At 40.1% G+C, this 20,269-nt stretch overlaps 1 protein-coding gene across 2 annotated transcripts in view; it reads right to left on the reverse strand.

Moving 5' to 3' along the window:
* GRM7 (glutamate metabotropic receptor 7) overlaps positions 1–19,073 on the reverse strand; it is a 995,782-nt gene extending 976,709 nt beyond the window's left edge. For both annotated transcript variants that reach the window (XM_043978848.1, XM_043978847.1), the window contains exon 1: positions 18,137–19,073. In XM_043978848.1, coding sequence (XP_043834783.1) covers positions 18,137–18,814 — 678 coding nt within the window. In that variant the 5' untranslated portion in view covers positions 18,815–19,073. The remainder of the gene's footprint in view (positions 1–18,136) is intronic.
* Between the last annotated feature and the right edge of the window lie 1,196 nt (positions 19,074–20,269).

Here is a 20,269-nt window from a genome sequence, read left to right on the forward strand (position 1 = left end):
GTTGCATATTGTTGTTAATCTTTATGTACTCAGCCTTTAGCATGGTGCCTTCTAGACACCAGGCACATCACACTGATTCAGCATAGATGTTGAAGTCCAAATGTGTGAGTGAGATTTTCCCCATCCTTTAGTTATAAGAGATTTACTATAGTTTTAAGTGCTTTAATTAAAATAATATTCAATATATTAACAAAAAATAATTGTGATTCATATAGATTGCATAAGGTTAGTAGATCAAGTCCTTTTTCCATGTTTCTCAATTTTCCTATGACATAGTGTAGTAGATCTTGTGATATCCGCCCTAGGAAATGTCACAGGGTCTGTAGGTGGTCAGTAATACTGTTCACGCTGCTTTATACTGGCCTAACAATGATCCACCCTATTGATATCATAGTGCTGATCCCTTGTTATTACTCAAGACTATGTCCTAATTTTAGATAATGCCCCCCCCCAGGGTATATAAACCTATGTAGTTTGTACTTCTGGGTCTTTCAGGCCCAAAGCCTGGATGACCGGTTTTGTTGAGGGACGAGCTCTCTCTCAATAAACCCATTTGCTTCAGCCTGGAAACTTTGTTATTTTCATTCTTCCGTCGGACTTAAAATCTTTTCGCGACAATTGACAAACTACAGAGATATCAGTAGAACTGGGATATATGTTCTTTCCATATGGCTTTCCAAAGGATGACCCTTTCACCTAGAATTTCTTTTGTGTTCACTTACTGAGTGAAAGGAGAAAGCCCACTGATGCTACTCACTATCAGATAATTTTCTAAAGAGGAACTAGCAGTATCTGCAGAAGGAGATATGTCCCCACACTCACCTTGAGAAGTCTTTTTTTCTATATGGAGAAATCCAAACTCTAAATAAATGGGCCTGGGGAATCCATCCACTTTATTGTACTATAGTTATACATGATGTTCTTTTTAGGGCCATGAGAAACCCAGAGAAACAAGAGGAAATGACTTTCCCCCCCTACATTTTAGAAATACTTAAAACTAATTTTTGTAAATCCCTCAAATTCCATTATCAGAGAAGATCAATACTAATATCAAGATCATTTAAGTAATATCATTTCAAAAGAATTTCTATTGTTAGCTTACCTTTTGATGGGATGTCGTGAGGGGGAAGGGAGAATACACACACACACACACACACACACACATACACATATGTATATGGAGAGAGACAGAGGCAGAGAGATTAAACATTCTTATTTGAAAGGATATGCCAAGATAACTCTTGGATCCTTTGAGCTGATTGTGTGAGTATTTAAACCTCAGAAATCAGCAACTGCTGCAAAGCAGGGCTTGATTTACTGTTTTGTTCATAGTTAAGACTTAAGAAAATGATGAGGAAAATGTTTATAATTCAAGTTAAAACTTAAAAGTGTCATGGGTACATTTTTTCTCAAATAGTGGGTTGTTAAATATTTACCAGTATACCACTGCTTATTCATTTTATCTTTGTTTCTGCTGCAAAATCAAAGTTAATTGAGCAGAAGAAAGTAAATACTTCCCCTTTGACATGCTATAGCTTTCTACTAGACTCTGTACACAATCTTATAGTTACTTTTCCTCAATGTGTTTAGTTTGTCCTTGGATCTTGGTTAATACACTGAAGCAGCTTTTCTGAAAGTACTTCTGGGATTAAAACATCTTTGGTGAGTCCAAAATCTGAGCACCCTTCAAACTGCACAAGATCCTCCTCCTTTCAAGGAAGAGAGGAAAGAGATGGAGATCAAGAATCACATCATTCCCTCCTCCTCTGGCATTTTTTCTCAAGGACTTACACAGAAGCCTCCTACTCTAAGCTGCCATGAACTTGAATTGTCAATTGTACAACTATCTTGATAGTTTTATATAAACTATATAGAGTGTGACCATGCACTTCAACTAATCCAAACAGACTTCCTATCCCAACTAGTTGAAATGCCTTGGCTTTATTGGTTCATCAGGTATTTCCACGGTGTTTTTTTTTTTCACTCCCCTAGTTCTTAGCTTTAATTGGGAGATTTGCTCAAGATGTGTTCTTACCTGTCAAATGTGTCAGGATATATAGCATCTTGTTAGTTATTCGAAGTAGGGTACAGGGGTGGGATGAATTGATTTATTGGGTCAATCACTCCCAATCTGACATAGAAATAAAGGAGATTCATACCAGATGTGAGACAATTTTAAGGATAGTGAAAGATAAATATCTAGGACACATGAATTAGGGGACAATACCAAAACAACAGAAAACCCCTGAACCTTAATACCAAAAGCAAACAAGAAAGAGAACATAAGCATCTATTGATCTAAGTGCCTCTTTTCCCACCTATGTAAAACTTTAATCAGCATCATCTATACATTGATAGGAGGCATCTTTTATTATCTTATTGGTAGGGAACTTTCTCGAGTGATAGTAAAAAAAAGGAACCACATAGAGGGTAAGTGAGCTGAACAGTTGGCCAAAAGGAGATTACAGGGGACTTTTTCCTAGCACTGAGGCAAGACTTTGTTGTTTTGCCTACACTGAGATCCAGGACACAATCTTGGGTGGTGTTCCTAGAGCAGGGAGGAGCACTAGCATACCAAAGCTTGCAGCCATATTGGAGCATGATGCTCTTCATAGTTCCAAAGCAGAAAATCAGGCTTATGGTTGCTTGTAAACAAGAGCACAGGCCAGGAAAGTAGTAAACATACCTCTCCTTAAATTGTACCACCTTGGAAGAATGAAAACATACAAATCCCTAGAAGTATCTCTGAAAAAAGCTGCACAAATCCCCTGAAGCTTGGGACAGTGAGCCCTCCACCCTGAAATCAGTGGCCCTCTTTAACAAATAGTAAAAAGTCAAGAAAAAGGCTAGAGAAATGAGCAAACAGAAAATAATTCTGACCATAGAACATTTCTATAGTGACGAGGAAGATCAAAATACACATTCAGAAGAAGATAACAAAGTCAAAGCTCCTACTTGCAAAGCTTCCAAGAAAAATATGATTTGGTCGCAGGCCATAGATGCTCTCAAAAAGGACTTTGAAAATAAAGTAAGAAAGGTAGAGGAAAAATGGGAAGAGAATGAGTGATGAAATAAAATCATGAAAAAAAAGTCAACAGTTGGGTGAATGAGACAGAAAAAATCCTGAAGAAAATAACACCTCAAAAAACAGACTGGGCCAAATGGTAAAAGAGGTATAAAAATCCAGTAAGAAAAAGAATGCCTTGAAAAGCAGAACTGGGCAAATGGAAAAGTAGGTACAAAATCTCACTGAAGAAAAAAATTCCTTAAAAATGAGAACTGTGCAAATGGAAGCTAATATCTTTATGAGAAATCAAGAAACAATAAAACAAAACCAAAAGAATGAAAAATAGGAGGCAATGTGATATATCTCATTGGAAAAAACAACTGACATGGAAAACAGATCCAAAAGAGATAATTTGAAAATTATTGGAAAAATGAAAGCCATGATCAAAAAATGAGTGTAGACATCATCTTCCAAGAAATTGTCAGGTAAAACTGCCCTAATATTTTAGAACTAGAGGGTAAAATAGAAATTGAAAGAATCCACTAATCACCTCCTGAGAGAGATCGCAAAAGGAAAACTCCCAAGAATATTATAGCCAAATTCCAGAGCTCTCAAGTCAAGGAGAAAATATTGCAAGCAACCAGAAAGAAAAAAAAATCAAGTATTGTGGAGCCACTGTCAGGATAACCCAAGATATAGCAGTTTCTACATTAAAGGATCTGAGGGCTTGGAATATGATATTCTGAAGGGCAAAGGAACTGGGATTACAACCAAGAATCACCTACCCAACAAAACTGAGTATATTCCTTCAAGGGGAATAAATGGGCATTCAATAAAAGAGAAGACTTTCAAGCATTCTTAATTAATAGACCTGAGCTGAATAGATAATCTGACTTTCAAATACTTGTAACAGTATTAGGCATATCCAAATATTTCCTGCACTATTTTAACTGAATAGGGGTCTGGGTACTAACTTTTAGTAGAAAGAAATTCTGAGGATGACTAGGACAAAGGTTAACATCTTTATGTAAGACATAGTATAGACTATGTGAAGTAGAATGAAAGATATCAGTTCACATTCCATAAAGATAAACTTGGTTTGGGGCAGCTAGATGGCACAGTGGATAGAGCACCGGTCCTGGATTCAGGAGCACCTGAGTTCAAATCTGGCCTCAGACACTTAACAATTACTAGCTGTGTGACCCTGGGCAAGTCACTTAACCCCAATTGCCTCACACACCAAAAAAAGGGAAAAAAAAAAAGATAAACTTGGTTTAAAAATTTAGGCAAATCACTGACCTTCTCTAAGTCTCAAGTTCTATATTTCAAATGAATGCATTGAAACAGATAATCTCTTAGATTCACTCCAGCTCTAATAATCTGTCATCCTCTTTGTAAACTCACAGTAGCATCCCATTATATGAATTCCCTTTTATATTACTCTAACGCTCTCTATGTCTGTCCTCATTTGTTAAATAAACTACCAAAAATATAAAGTTCTCCAGGTTTGGGGGAATCATACTCTGATGGAGGGAAACTTCAAATTTCAGAGTGAGAGGAATGGACCAGGAACAAGAACCAAAGTGATAAGTTTGAAAGAAAATATATCCACATGTGTGGAGTAGGAATAGAAAGATTAAATATTTTAAATTATGCAAAACTAAATGTAAGGGGCTCAAATCCCATTTGCATAAGACTCTCTTCATTGGTAGAAATTGATTACTCAATGCTCCATGCCAGCATTGAGGGGTTTGGTTGATGAAATCTAGGGAGACTAGAGATCCTGCTCTTATGGCTTCTAGCTTCAAGAGAAAAAAAAAAACAACACATACATACATTTATATGTATACATGTATATTTCCAGATTCTCTTCAGGGATAAGTCTCAGAAATGAGGTGAAGAATCTGGGAAGAAGCCTCTATAAAGAGGAGCCTATACCTCAATTATATACCTAACCTCAACTTGCTACACGAGAGATTCGCTATACTCAGCTCTCTGTTGCCTTAAGATATCTCACTCCCAGTGGGAGAGCGTTTTCACTCTGTGTATTGTCTACTATATTCTCATCTGTATAACTGATTTCTCTTTGCTATCATAGTGGAGAAATGGGTTTACTGCCATTCACTACTTGTGGTCTTTGTGTCAATGGTATTCGGTGAGAAGGGAATCAAGTCTTGAATACAAAGCTTGGGGCTTTCCTTTCCCTTTACAGGATAGTGATTAGGAATATGGATTGAAACCTGAAAATTATTTCCTCTAGTCTAACAACATTTAAAGGGGTAGTTAGATATAATTTTAATCTGGGACCTCCACCTCTGAGAACAGATTGACCATATTTGTGATCCTAATCACCTGCTCCCCATCCTGACAGGAATCAGAATCCCTAGGACATCAATGGGTGGAAAACCCTGTGAGTAACATCTAGATATGTCCATGTGGGCACACATAATGTACCTGTGGGCAATATCACATACACAATTGTTCTTCTCCAGGCTTCACTCCTGACTGCCCCCCCCCTTTCCGACTTTGTCTAAAATGTCCCAGAAACATCTTCACCATGTAAATTCAATCCATACCTGGATGTGGAACATTAGTAGTACCTCTATACTCGAAGCCTCTTCCTCCACATTGTCTACTTCCTCCCAAAACATCCATTTTCAGGAAGATGCCCAGTCCTGCCTTGTCTTCATTCATCTCCAGGATGCACTCCTGAGTTTTTGGAATTTACCATTCTGCTGCACCTTCAGCTCCCCTCTCTTCCCCTCCCTCCTTTACTTCTTAATTTCTCTTTTATGTGTTACCTTCCTCCACAAGAAAGTAAAGTCATTGAAGGCAGACATTGTCTTTTTCTTGACTTTGTATTCTGAGTTTTTAGCCCAATGCCTGGAAAGGTTTTAAAAAAGTCTGTTGACTTGATAACTTATGTAAATAAACCTCTTCCTTTCTCCTCTAGAAGAAAGGAAAAGTTGAGTGTTTACCTCAGATACAATGGTTTCTAAGGGTCTTTAGGAGGAAAATAATGGAAAACAGATCAAAATGAAGTAAACAATGGCAATAAGAAAATTAAGTCAAGCCATTCTTGCTGTTTGTTATTGTGCTGGTAGTAGAGTGGATGGAGTATGGAATTTGGAGTTCAAATACTGCGTTAGGCCCTTACTATCTGTATGACCCTAAGAAAGTCATGTTACCACTTTTAGCTTCAGCTTTTTATCATACAGATGAGGATAATGATAACATCACCTCCTTCACTGGGATAGTGAGTGTGATGGTCTAATCAAATGAGAAATTACATACAAAGTGGTTTGCAAACCTTAAAGTACCATATGTTGTTGGCTTTTTGGTGTGTTAGCTTATACAATTTAATCTGCCTTACTTCGATTTCTAGGAGTTTCATACAGCTCAGAAAATGCACACCAAATCTCTTCCCTCCAGAATCTTCTAAGGCCTTACAAAATTCCCACAATATTCCAGACTGGTCAACTCTGAGAAGCTAAATTTAGATATGTCCTCATTCTTCACATCCCCAAAGATATGAGGAGTTGCTCCCTGGAGAATTATATAATTATGCCATTTGTCAGAACATTTATTTTTTTGAAAGGTATTTCCCCATTTTTCTTTGAAGGAAACATTTAAGCAAAACAAAAGTTTGTAGATTTCTTTCATTTTATTTCTCCAGGATAATGTAGGATTTACTAACATCAGTTTTCTGTAATCTATGAGCTTCCTGATATGGCATTATGACAATCTACCCACAAAGTTTGCCCCTTGTTCAGAATCCTTAGGCTAGCATGACCCAGCTGCTTTTCTTTTCAAACAATAAACCTAAGTCTATTGGGATAAGATGGATATCTAGAGATGATTCAGTTAAACGTTCATATAGACCTCACTGTTGAGTGCATAAGCATGCCCACTTTCCTAGTCCAAATAATCCCATTCATTAACATTAAGCTACTGTTAAGGTCCATGAGTGCATGTGTGTATTTCATAAAGATATTTGTGCATTCACATTTTCAGCCTTTTTCTTTCTTTTTTGAGAGGAATTATGAAAACACTCAGTTCCAACCCTCTTCCCCTGCTCCTACCCCTAGACATTTCATGTGAAGGGCAAAAGTACCCAACATATCCAAGTCTTAAGAATAATACTCAACAGATATAATCAAGAATGACATTTAGACAGTTTCTGAGGAAAAGACTTTCTGCATGTTGTTTTGGCATCCTCCATTGTAAGACTTCAAAGGGACAGCTAATTCCTTCTGAGGACATAGAGGTTAAATATCTTTTCCAAAGTCTAGATCTCTTTCCGCTATACCTGCCTCTCTTCCTACATGCCTATTTCCATTTCAGATTAGGAAAAAGAATGAGATGTGTATGTATGTACGTATGCATGCATACATGCATGCAAACATGCATATATACATGTGTTTATGTATGTCTTCATGAGTGTGCATGTTTGTGTGTATATCAGTGTATTATGCGTTATATATGTTGTATTCTGAGCTATATATATTGAATATAGATATCCCCAAGGAAATAAAATGACAACACTAAAACATGAATGACTTTAATAAATACAAAAACATTTTTTTGCAAGTTCTATCGAAAGAAATTTTATGGCTGCAATAGATCTAACAATTTATACATTTATCCCTTCACTAGAAGGCAGTTTAGCATAGTGAAGAGAATGCTGGACGTGAAGATAGGAAGATTTAGATTCAAATCCAGCATCAAATTAAAAACTCTTTTTCTCTAGATGAGTCGTTTAGTAATTTACCCTCACTAATCCTCATTTCCTCATCTACAAAAGGGAGGTGATAATAACAGCACCTATTTCAGAGAGTTGTAAGGATCAAATTATATATATATATATATATAAAACACATGTGTGTATATACATATATATGCAAAATTTGAAGGGGCACAGAAATATTAACTAATATTCTCCATCACCCCAAGTATGACCCAAGAAATCTTTGGAACAAAGTGCCAATATGCCACAAATATTTGTGTGACCCTTGGGAGAGTTATTAAAGGTAAGGGCAAGTTTAGCATTTACTTTTAAAATAAAATATCATTTAATCTCTTAGAGCTACCTAGAAAAAATATAATGCCATAAATTGCATAGAAGTTCTAATGTACATTGATTTGTTTGTTTGTTTTTGTGGGCCAATGAGGGTTAAGTGACTTGCCCAGGATCACATAGCTAGTAAGTGTCAAGCATCTGAGGCCACATTTGAACTCAGGTCCTCCTGAATCCAGGGCCGGTGCTTTATCCACTGTGCCACCTGGCTGCCCCCCCCCCCCCAATCTGCATTGATTAAATTGACTTTCTTCATTGGGAATTCCATACACCAATGAAATTACAGGTCTATTCCCTTCAAACAAATTATTACTGCTAATACAGCTTTCTCAATCTAATAGACTTTCAAACTCAAAGCTCCTGCCCTCTAGAATTTTAGTTGCCTACCAAAATCCAACAAAACAGACAAAAAAGCAATCATCAAACACAAATATTATGAGTAAATATAAGGAAAAAAATGAAATTCACCAACAGCTCAACCAACTCTCCTTTCAAGGGTAGGAGAGTTGCTCCAGTGTCCCCAGGGTGTCTGAAGCAAAAAATAATCTCTCTTCCATTTCTAACCTATCTCTGATCTTAAATTCTCTAGTCAAAAATTTGGTTTATCCAACCCCTAAAAATAATAACTTTTTTCCCTGCTTCAGAGAATGATTAGGGGATACCAGAAGAACAATCTTTTCTATGATCTCTTGCTACAGGGCTTGGCTTATATCATAAATTTTAATCCTTCTGATTTTTTACCACCTGGTTGTTATAGGGAGGAAGTAATACCTAACACCCCTTTCCTTTATTCCATCTTTTCCCAACGGGCTCCTATTTTAGAATACCATTTCCATTTGTGTCCAAGAATATACATAATTGCTATTATTGTGATATAAAAATGGTAGAACAGAGGCTATGGTATTTTGAAGAAAGCACATTATTTTCCTCTTAATTTTATTGTACCGACTCTACCAAATTTAATTATACTGGATAAGTAGTTACACAATTACCTTCTGTTGTGTTCTTCAACTGCTATATTTTCATAAACTCTACTTCATGCTGCTATCCCTAGAACACTGGAAATGGATGCTTGTTGATATGAAATTTACTATAATTGCAATGAAAATATAGCTTACATAATTATAGTGCTAAGAAGAAATTCTAGATGTGTAAAGACCACATGGTCAAGTATTTTTAGTACAAGTACATACCCGGTCCAATTTCTGGCACCCAGAGGAAAATGGTACAAGATCTTGGACAAATCCCAAAGACTTCTCTGATCCAGAAAACTGTATCTGTGAACTCCCAAGGCACTGTTGATATCTGAGCCTCTGTGTCTAGGTCACCCAAGTAGAACAAAGCTAGAACTGAAGATCAAATCTCTCTGGAAGTGTCTAGGCTAGCAAAGTTCAGTCTAAAACTAAATGATTATCTGGTAGAATTCATTTGAAGTTAGTGGCACATGCTATATTACAGGATCAAACAACTCATTTTCCCCCATCTAAATAGAAGACTTTGGGTACATAGTTGCTTTTCTGAACTTCCTTCTTCTTATGTGTGTTAACAAACAAAACAAAACAAAACAATAACATGTAGTATCAAATAGCAGGCATTGTCCTAGATGGCATCTAGCACTTTCTTTAAATAAAAGAGAATGCCATTATAATAACTTTATTATCACATGGACTTAATCTGTAAGGTGAAATTACATTCTTCGAAATAAACAGTAATATTTTAATTAACACATGTACAATTCCTCTTAGGCACCAGTTCTAAGAGAGGTACAAGGTAAAAACAAAGAGAAAATCTTGAAATTGACATCTTTATCTCACACTTCTGGTATCAATAAATCTCAGAAGTTGAGTTTTGGGGGACAGCTAGGTGGCACAGTGGATAAAGCACCAACCCTGGATTCAGAAGAACCTGAGTTCAAATCTGGCGTCAGACTCTTGACACTTACTAGCTGTATAACCCTGGGCAAGTCACTAAACCCTCATTGCCCCCCACCCTCCCCCCCAAAAAAAACCCACCAAAAAACCAAAAACAAAAAACAAAAAATACCAGTTGAGTTTTGAAACAAATGTATGAAAAAATCCACTCATATTTGATTTAGAAGATAAATCTTTTAGAGCTGTCTGAGAATCACAGAGAACAAATTGAGTATTAAAGGTGGCACATGAATAGAGATCTTCCTGGCTCCATGTTTAGCACTCTCTCCACTCTACTCTGAAACCTCTCCTTCCTGGGAATATGTACAGATTTAGAGTTGAGAAGCACCAAAATAGTCCTTCAATCCAATGTGCTTCATTTTACTGAATGACTTGTCCATGGTTACATGAATGGTAAAGGGCAAGGGCAGAATTGAGATTAAGTCTCTGGGGCTCCAAATCCAATGGGCCTTCTATTGTATTATGCTGTCTACTCTGATCAATTACACATTATTTTCTCCTTGAAAACTTGCGCTGCCTATTTCCCCATGCTAAAACATTTATGATTTTTTCTAAAGACTAAAACATAGCAACATGCTTAATCATTATATTCACAAATGGAATATTTTAATCAAAAACAATAATAAATAACCTGCTAAATACTGTTCAAAAATGAATTTATGACCCTCTCTGAAGAACAGAAAGGTGTAATTGAAGAAAAGAGAAGTGAATTTTAGAGAGATAGAAAATCTTGTAAAAGATCAATTATAAAACTATTAAGTGGCCATATTTAATAGAAAGAAGTACAATAATCCATTAAACTGGAAACTCTCCCACCCTACTGCTCACGCAAACACTAATGTTGTATCTCTCAGAAAATACTTGCAGGTCTGCATCAATTTGACTTTTGGCAACTGTATTGATATGTTCTTTGCATTTCTTGTATCCATTTTAATTATGGATTTAATGACTTGGGGTAAGGGAAGAGTAGAATGAATAAAATAAAGCTGAGGGATCATCATCAAAATCTGTAAGGATTGAATTGATCAAGATAAAAGTAGCCATTAGAATGAAAATTCTATTTGGAGGAATGTTTATGACCCTGAGATAAAAATTGCTTCTTTAACATGGGAGTAAAGACAATGTCTATTTGAACATTAGGGTTCTTAGATTCACACGTTTGTGGAGTCAAGAAGTTAACTTCTTTATCGAAGCTGAAACAAAGTGCTACTTATTTTCTCAAATTATTGAAAGTCACTTAGCTAGATAGACATGGTCAAAAATGTAGTTGATTACTATAGAGTGTTACTGTAGGGACTTAGAGAAAGTTATGACTCTTCACACACCCCCTTCCTCAGGTAATTGTTCCAATTTACCAGAAAGAACACTGGTATGAGAAGTGGATAACATGGGCTAGCATGAGAGACTTGCCTCTTCTATTTGGGAGTCAGATGGCCTCTGGAAATGACTTTACTTATACCTTTGGACCTTGGGTTTCTCCTGCATAAAATGAAGGAGGTAGAGTAATCTCAAAGGTTCCTTGCAATTCCAATATGCTGTGACTTTTTTTTGTTTGTTTTTTAATTTGTATCGCTGGTGGCACAGTAGAAAGAGAACTGAAGTCCAAAAGATATGAGTTCAAATCAGAGCTCAGACATTTACTAGCTGTGTGACTCTGGGCAAGTCACTTAAAGCTGTTTGTCTTTGTTTCCTCCAAGTAAAATGAACTGGAGAGGGAAACAGCAAACTACTTCAGTATCTTTGCCAAAAAACACAAACTGGAGTCGCAAAAAGTTGGACATGCTTGAAATGACTGAACAATAACAAAAACAATACCAGGACTACCTTTGCCTGTTGAAATCTTACCTTTCTTTTAAAGTCCAATTTAAATACCACCTCCTCCATTAATCCTTTTCTGCTTCTGCACCACCGTGTCCTCCCTCCCCATCTTTCTCCTTGGATGATATCACACAACACTTTCTTTTGCATCTTTCATATATCATAATCATGTGACAATGTACCTTCTGTCTGTATTTTCTTTCCCTACTATACTGTAAACTCCATGAAAGCTAAGACTTTGACCTGAACTTTCACATCATTGATGTTTAATAAACAATTACTTTACAAATGGATGTCTACATGGCTTATTGAGAAGAGAAACAAGGAAATTAATGAATGCCCATCAACATTCTAGGACTCTCCTAGAGTTCTGATCCATATTTAACACAACTATGGGGCAACTATTTTTTTCAGAGCTTCTTAGCTCTGTGTTTGTGTGTGTGTGTGTGTGTGTGTGTGTGTTTTATGGACACATGCTGACAGTCAAGTGAAGCCCTTTTCAGAGTAATATATTTAAATACATAAAAATAAATACCTCTAATTGGAAAATCAATTATACTGAAATAAATCTATCATATATGTGTGCATATATACATATACATACATAAATATGTAAAACTCACAGATCCCCAGGTTAAGAACCTTTAATCTCAATATATACACACAATTTTGGTCCAGGTCCCAGATTTCATGTCAGTTAAACTCCCCAAAGAAAGTCACTCTATAAATGTATATTTACAACTCTTCTGTAATCGATATTCTCTTAAAATTGTTTATTTATTTATTCTTAACTTAAGAAATAAAACAAGAATTTCCATATCATGGTAGAACATTTTTAAAAGATGATTGTACATGAAACTGCAAATCTATTATGCATGACTTGCAATTCCTTTTAAATATATAATAATCATGTAACTTTTTCCTTCCCTCCCCCCCACTAAATATAACTGCCATTAGGCAAATACCTTAATACATATATATATATACATACACATGTGAGTATACACATACATGTGTGTGCATACATATAGACATGTATACATGCATACACATCCACACACCCATACGTGTGTGTGTTTGAGTGTGTGTATACATACGTTTTTCTCTGGATACACAGAATATCTTGCTTCATTTATTCTTGGTAATTAATATGGGTACTTATAATAATCAAAATGAGTTATTTACTCAAAGTTTTTTCTTAAAGTAATAATTAGTAGCCTTTGACAATTGCCTAGGGAACTGAGTAACTACTTGCCTATGATCACATATCCAGGTGTGTGTCTGAGGTAGAACTCTTACCCAGAGTTAAGCCTACAAAGCCTGTTTTACATATACTATTCATTTCCTCTAATACTTTTAGTAGAAATTTGGAGATAGAAAGGTATTCAGAAACTGATTAATCCAATCACTTAAGACCTGATAGAATTGGGTTGAACAGAAGTGAAATGACTTGCTCAAAGCTACTCTGTTGGTGACAGATCTTTATGTAGAACACATTTCTCCCTCTGTACTCCTAGTCCAGAGCTCCAGTGTATGTTATCCTATCCTAAACTACTGGGGAGAAGGATGCATTCAAAGTAAGCACTTTATTGGCTAGAGCCTTTCAATTTCCCTAGTGTTTTAGCTAAGACTTTCTGTGTGTAAATGAAATCTCAACGCAAATGATCCCCACAGGTATGTGTATAAATGTACAGATGAACACAGTACCTTGAGTTATGTTTCTTGGTGATTGGTCCCTTCCTTTTCTGCTCTTTTTAAAAAATGCCCATTTAAAAAATGCCTACTCACCATCTGCTTGTAAATTTCCTGAAACCCAGTAACTTTTGAGCCAGAGATGGCTTTGGAGACTATTGCAAATGGCATTAACACCCATATTTATGAAACTTAAAGATGAGTAGAGTGGAACTTTATGCACTCTCTCTTTTCCCCTCTATAGCTATTCCATAACAGCCCCAGGTGTCTGGCTTTATCCAATTACATACAATTTAGGGAAAGCAAAGGAAGCAAAATAAAAGCTACTTATATATAAATTATTCTCCCAAAGGCAGTGATTGCATTCCAGCTGCAGTGGATAGTTGAGAAACTTTGGTCAATTTACAAACACAGTCCGTTTATGGTTCCAAGGCCACGTGCTTGAATTTCCAATAAGGTAGTGGGAAGATGGCTCAGTTCCCGACTTTTCCTATCTAGTTGATTTTAGAAAACAAAAATATGAATGGTATTCACTTCCATTACCACAGCTTAAGATGTGTTGTTCCTTATTTAATACCTGTACACTCTGACATGGGATGGAGCAAGGATAATTTACACTCTCATAATGTTTTCTTCAATACAATAAAAGAGAAAGAAGCTTTGAATAAAAATGTTCCCATTACTCTATACTATAATATATCTTACATGTGCCAAATAAAACAATGGTCATGGGTTATTTATCTTTTGGTTACTATATTATATAACCTCTCAATCTCTAAGCCATACCCACACAGTGATCTATGAAAAACATATTTTTATAGTCAATATTAATTTACTTTTAATCTTATTTGGCATTAGCAATGAATTATTTGACCAAAGCTGTTGCCTCTTATGTTTTGATTTTGTAAATAATTCTCTCCCAAATTCCTCCCTGATGCTTTGCAAAAAGCTGAAAAGACATTGCAGTCTGCTGGATGGTAATCATCAACTAAGGATGCAAAGACTGTATTCTTATTGGCATGGCCCTAAAGCCTCATATTAATGTCATTATCCTCAGGTTCTTAGGATTAAAAGGCTCACTGGATGTGATTCCCTTCTGTAGACATGTCATTTTTAGCTAGCTCTGCATTTGTGTGATGGAGACAGATGACTGGCTCAGTTCAAATCTAGGGTCTGACACCAGCAGGCAAAATAGGGAAATGGGGATCATCTATGTATGAACAGTAGCCCTGGCCAGGGAAGTCACAAGTTCGGTAGGTCTTGATGTACTAGAAACAACATCATATCAATATCTGGGAGAAAGAGGGTACAGAATTATCTATTATCTCTGTTTTTATCTCATCACCTTTCCTAGAATTTTCTACCCCATCCCCATCCCAAACCTGAAATCCCAAGGTCTATCACTGCCCACCCCTCCCAAACTGAAAATTACATCTCACCACAAATTCAAAGCCTAAGAAATGGCACACAAGTTAAAAAAGATCCCTACAGTGAACCAACCCACAGAAAGAAACTAAGTGATTTGGGGATCCCAGAACATAATTCCTCCTTGAGGTTTCTTTAATGTAGGACAATCTTAATTGAGACAAACCCCTGAGTCCCAGAGAAGGTACTGCCTGCCTCCCTTCCCTCTCCTTCTAATTGATTGTGCCTTTGAAAGATGAGTCTGTTTATCACTGTCTTTCTGCATTATACCTCTTCTCTGCTCATTTTGGCCACAGAGCCTGAGAAACCCCAGAAGAGCAGAAGACTTGGCCAGGAATAGCCCATTTTCAAAGAGCAAAAGCTCACCTGAACTTATCCTTTTTCATAACTTTTTTTGTGGTTGTTTAAGAGGAAGCTGGACAATGGTTAAGAAGAAGGACACCCACGTGAACAGTTAAATCCAGCTTGTACCATGGAGATCCAAGCTACAAGTTGCTGCATTCCTTCTACCTCCAGCCAGCTCCCCCTCTCTCTACATGCAGGTGAAAGCAGGGGCTCTTTCTCCCACAAAAAGCCTCAGCTGCTCAATACAGTGTGAATAGCTGCAATTTGCAAATTAGAGAAAAATTACAGTGTTTACTACTATATCTTTTTTGTCTCCACCCACATCATTACCACTGGTATTTGTTTCCATTTCTTCTGAGCCCAGGAAGTGTGTGTGTGTGTGTGTGTGTGTGTGTATGCATGAGTGTTTGGTGGTTGGGGCAAATTGCTGAGAAAGGCTGTTTCTTGAGAAGTCCCTTTTAGTTGGTGAAACAGAAAAGAAATGAGTCCTCTCTGGATATAGTGAGGCAACATATACCTTCCAACAGTCAGATCCTGTTTTCACATCTTTGCTTTCACATCTTATTTTATTCATATATATACAAACCTACTCTGTAGAATTATCAACAGGAATTTACAGAGGCAAAGGGACTCCTTCCCTATACTCACCCTGCAAAAAAGTGAACCCGGGCTCATTTTCATTCTCTTCTCTCTCTCTCTCTCTCTCTCTCTCTCTCTCTCTCTCTCTCTCTCTCTCTCTCTCTCTCTCTCTCTCTCTCTCTCTCTCTCTCTCTCTCTCTCTCCCCCTCCCTCCCTCCCTCTGACCAGGAATCCCAGAAAGAAAAGAGGAGGCATTTCACACAAGGTTTCTTATTCTTCCCCATTCCTTTCTCTAAAATGTGCCCAAGTCTTACAGCTCACTCTCTGGTTCACTCCTCTCCTGAAGAGCCCCACTATTTCTCTGGTTCTTCTTTTAAGCTGTTACCACAGAGTGGTGGAATCCACATCCCCGAGGCCAAGCCGCCTCCCATTACAAAGAATCAGCTTTTCCAAGGTGGCATAGTTAAGATTGTGGCCACAGGAATAAGGAACTGGGGTGGATGGTGGGGCAGGGAATTCATCCAGGCACAAGCTGTGGCTCTGGGCTGCCAATCTCCTGGGGTGTAAACAGAGAGCTTAATTCTTGAGGTGGTGTCTTGACACATTGCATCTCATCATAGAGAACCACTTTAGAGGTATCTAGGCAGGAAAAATGGACTTCCTGAAGACATCGCCTTTGGGTACTGTGTGGAAAAAAAGGATGAACACCTCTGGTTTTTGGCTTAACCATGACAGGAGGAGTGGGGACTGACTACAAGATAGGAAGAATGCAATTTATTGGGAAAGTTGAGAGAGAGAGAGAGAGAGAGAGAGAGAGAGAGAGAGAGAGAGAGAGAGAGAGAGAAACATTTTCAGTGGTTTGTCTTAAGTCTCATAGAGCAGGCTAATGGGCTAACAGATACTTAGTCAAAGAAAACAGGGTGTGGGTGTGTTGGGGGGGGTGGAGGGAAGGGGTGCAGGCAGGCAGAAAAGAACACTGCAGTATAACCCACACACCTCTGTCCCTATCCCTCCAACCTCTCAGAAAACTGACTTTCATCTCATTTTATCAATCGGGTTCTTGAACTCAGAGACAGATACCCGAGGTGGACAAGGCAGAATCATCTCTGCACAACGCATACTTCAGCTGCTCACTACGTGCCTCCATCAGTAGCTACCTCGGTGAATTTCACTTAAGATGTCCCAGCTGCAGAGAGTGGGACTAGGGCTGGGACTTGGTGAGGGGGTGTGTTTGCAGGACTTTGTCCTCCCTATAGAATGATGCACAGGAAAATGAGGGGAAGTAGGATCTTAGTGTAGAATTTTTAATACATATCATTTGCAATTAACATAAGCTCATTTCTGCAATGGATAGAGCGGAAATACAAAGGGGATATAATGCTTGAAAAGTAACTGGGGCTCTAAAAACGATCTAGGAAGATGAAGTTGCCTGCAGCTAGCCCACCAAGGGTGTGACAGAGATGAGGTGGCAATTGGGGGTCCCTTTTTCCTTCTCCATTTGCCTTGCTCTCTGGCCCTCTCTTTCCGCACCCAGTTCTGGTTCATACCAACCCGTTACAACGAGAAGCTTCAGGGCTGGCCATTCGACCCTACTGAGACATTACTCGGGAATCTCCTGATGTTTAATCACGACTCTGCTGAGGGATTTCGGAGCTCTACAGGGCTGAAGAGAAGTGTCATTCTAACCATCACCGAATCTCCCTAGGGAAGCAACCCCTAAAAGAGCCTTGGAAGAGGGGCTGTGGTAATGGGGGAAAGAGGGGCGCTGAAGAAGGAACAGTTGTCATCCTCGTTTCATCTTTAATATTCCCTGTGTGGCACCAGCTCACAAGGAATCCCAAAGACCCTGACAGGCACTCAAGCGGATGATATTTCACTGTAATGCAAACCTATTGAAATCAGCACCTTTTTTGTCCCCCCAGATTGCTTCTTGTAAATAGGGCAGTAAATCCAGAGATGGTGGAGGAGAAAGAAAACAATATATATGTATGTATGTACGTATGTATGTATGTATGTATGTATGAGCATCATAGAGAAGAAGGGAGACAGGGAGGAGGAAAGGGAGCGACTAGAACGATTCTCTTCCTTCTGGGGAGGAACCCGCTCAAGCACTCAAAGGAGAATTAAGTGAGTTGAGATCCCATCCCCCGCGGAGTCCCCGCAAGCGAGCAGGGAGAGAAGCGCCGGGCAGCATACACAAGCCCGGCATCCTGGTTTAAGAGAGGAGGCTCGCAGACCTCACACTACTTCTGGGAACCCTACCTGAAACAGCCTTAAGATGTTAGCTACCATGATGGACACGGAACTCCCCGATGCCCCGATCACTCCCACTACTTTCTCCGGCTTCACGAAGACCGGCGGCTCGCCGTTTGTGCAGCGCACGTCGGAGGTGTCCTTCTGGATGAGCGCCTGGACGAAAGTGAGCGACTGCTCCAGCGCGTAAGTGTCCCTGGAACAAGTGTCCAGGATCCGCGCGCCCAGTGTGACATTGGGTAACAGCTCCGGATCGCTGTTGATCTGGTCCAGGGCGTAGAGCATCGCCTCCAGCCTGTGGATCCCGTTCTCCTTCTTGATGTCCCCGCATGGCACGCCGGTGGGACCTTTGGCGTGCACCGGGAAGAGCCCCCCTAGGGTGATGTCCCCCTCGAGCCGGATGGAGTGCGGGGCATACATCTCTTGGCCTTGCGCCGCAGCGGCAGCGGCCAGGAGCACCTCCAGCAAACAACAGGGCAACTTCATCAAAGTCAAGAGATGAAATAGTCTCCCCAGCTGGAGCATGGTGTTGGAGCAGTTGGGGCCGCCGCTGCTGATGAGGCTGCTGCTGCGGTGGTGGTGGCGGTGGCAGAGGCGGCCCCGGCCCCGGCCCCGGAGGCGGTGGCTTGTGCTGCGATGCCCAGGTGCCCTGCTCTGACCAGCTGGGGCCCCCGGGGTCTCCTTCATGCAAAGCAGGGGGGCTGTCTGGGGCACTGAAGAGAAGACGGGGGTGTCCCGTGTTGCCTCCCAGACTAGGGCGCACTGCGCTCCTCCTTGCTGTCTCTCTCTCTCTCTCTCTCTCTCTCTCTCTCTTTTTCTCTCTCTAGCTCTCTCTCACTCTCTCCCTCTCCTCCTCGCCGTGCTCCCCAGCAGCACAGCACTGGGGAGAGGGAAGGGATTGCTATCGCTTTAAATGGTCTTTCGGCTCCCTCTCTTCCACAGCCTCCTCCTCCTCCTCCTACTCCCTCCTCCCCTCCCCTCTCCACCCTTCCCCGACTCCCCCTCCCCCTCGGGTTTGCATCATCACGCAGGGAGGGGCTGCGTGCTGAGGTAATGGGGAGGTGGGTGGGCAGCAACTAGGGTGGGTAAGGGTAGAGAGAGCAGCTGGTCAGGCAGCAGCCGAGATTGCTAGGTAGTCTGGGGACAGGAGGGTCGAGGTTTCCCGTGGGTCCCTGTACAGTGCAGGGTAGGAGTTCCAAACCCAACTCTTCATCCCCATCCCAGCGGGCCCTAGATGCTGCAGGGGGCGGATGAAGTTTGCTCTGGGGAAGAGGATTGGGTTGCTGTCTCGCTCCCGGGGCATCAGGACCAGGAGCTTGAAGCCTGGGAGAAAGAGAACCCGGTCGCTCTCATCCAGTCCTGCCTGGTTGTCAGGAGCCCGGAAGAAAGCAAAGGAGAGAGAGAAGGAGCGAAAATTCTGTTGTGAGATGGAGGAGAGCCAGGACTCTGGTCCCGTCCCCTGGATGCACGGGATGATTCCGGCTGGAGCGCGCGCGCGCGCACAGACACAGACACACACAGACACACACACACACACACAGACACACACACACACACACACACACACACACACAGGGCACCCCTCCTCCCCCAAGGGAAACCACTGCAAATACCAAAGTCCCCCTGGGTGTCTTTTCTTATTGCCGGTCAGTTTGACACGTTACATGACGCAGCCAGTGGCATTCTATAATTGATCCCATGCCCCAAAAAAGCGACGCCCCAAAGGGGCGCCGAAGTGCGTCCTTACCCTCTCTCCCCGATCCTAGGGAAGCGCTAAGCTACGGCTTCCTAAACCTGCCCTGACACATTTATATTTTATACCCCAGCTAGAAACTTCCTTCTGGATGTCAAAATGCAAGTCCCATTTCTCTGAGTAATAGATAAGGTAGGTTAAGGAGTTGGGCATAGGAGTGAGCAAAGGTGAGAGGAAGGAAGGAGGAAAAGGCACAGTGGTACTGTTTCCCAGCATCAATCTGATTACGTCATTGACCCCCACACCCACCCCACAATGTATATTGAAAAGAGGGTAGTGGTGATGGATTGGTGTTATTTTTATTCAAGCAGCAGGTAGGTGCTACAAAGTAGGGAGATTTACCTTCCACAAGAAGTTTGGGGTATATACTTACTTATTTTACAAGACAC

The sequence above is a fragment of the Dromiciops gliroides genome, chromosome 1 (assembly GCF_019393635.1).
Source record: "Dromiciops gliroides isolate mDroGli1 chromosome 1, mDroGli1.pri, whole genome shotgun sequence".
Classification (NCBI taxonomy): domain Eukaryota; kingdom Metazoa; phylum Chordata; class Mammalia; order Microbiotheria; family Microbiotheriidae; genus Dromiciops; species Dromiciops gliroides.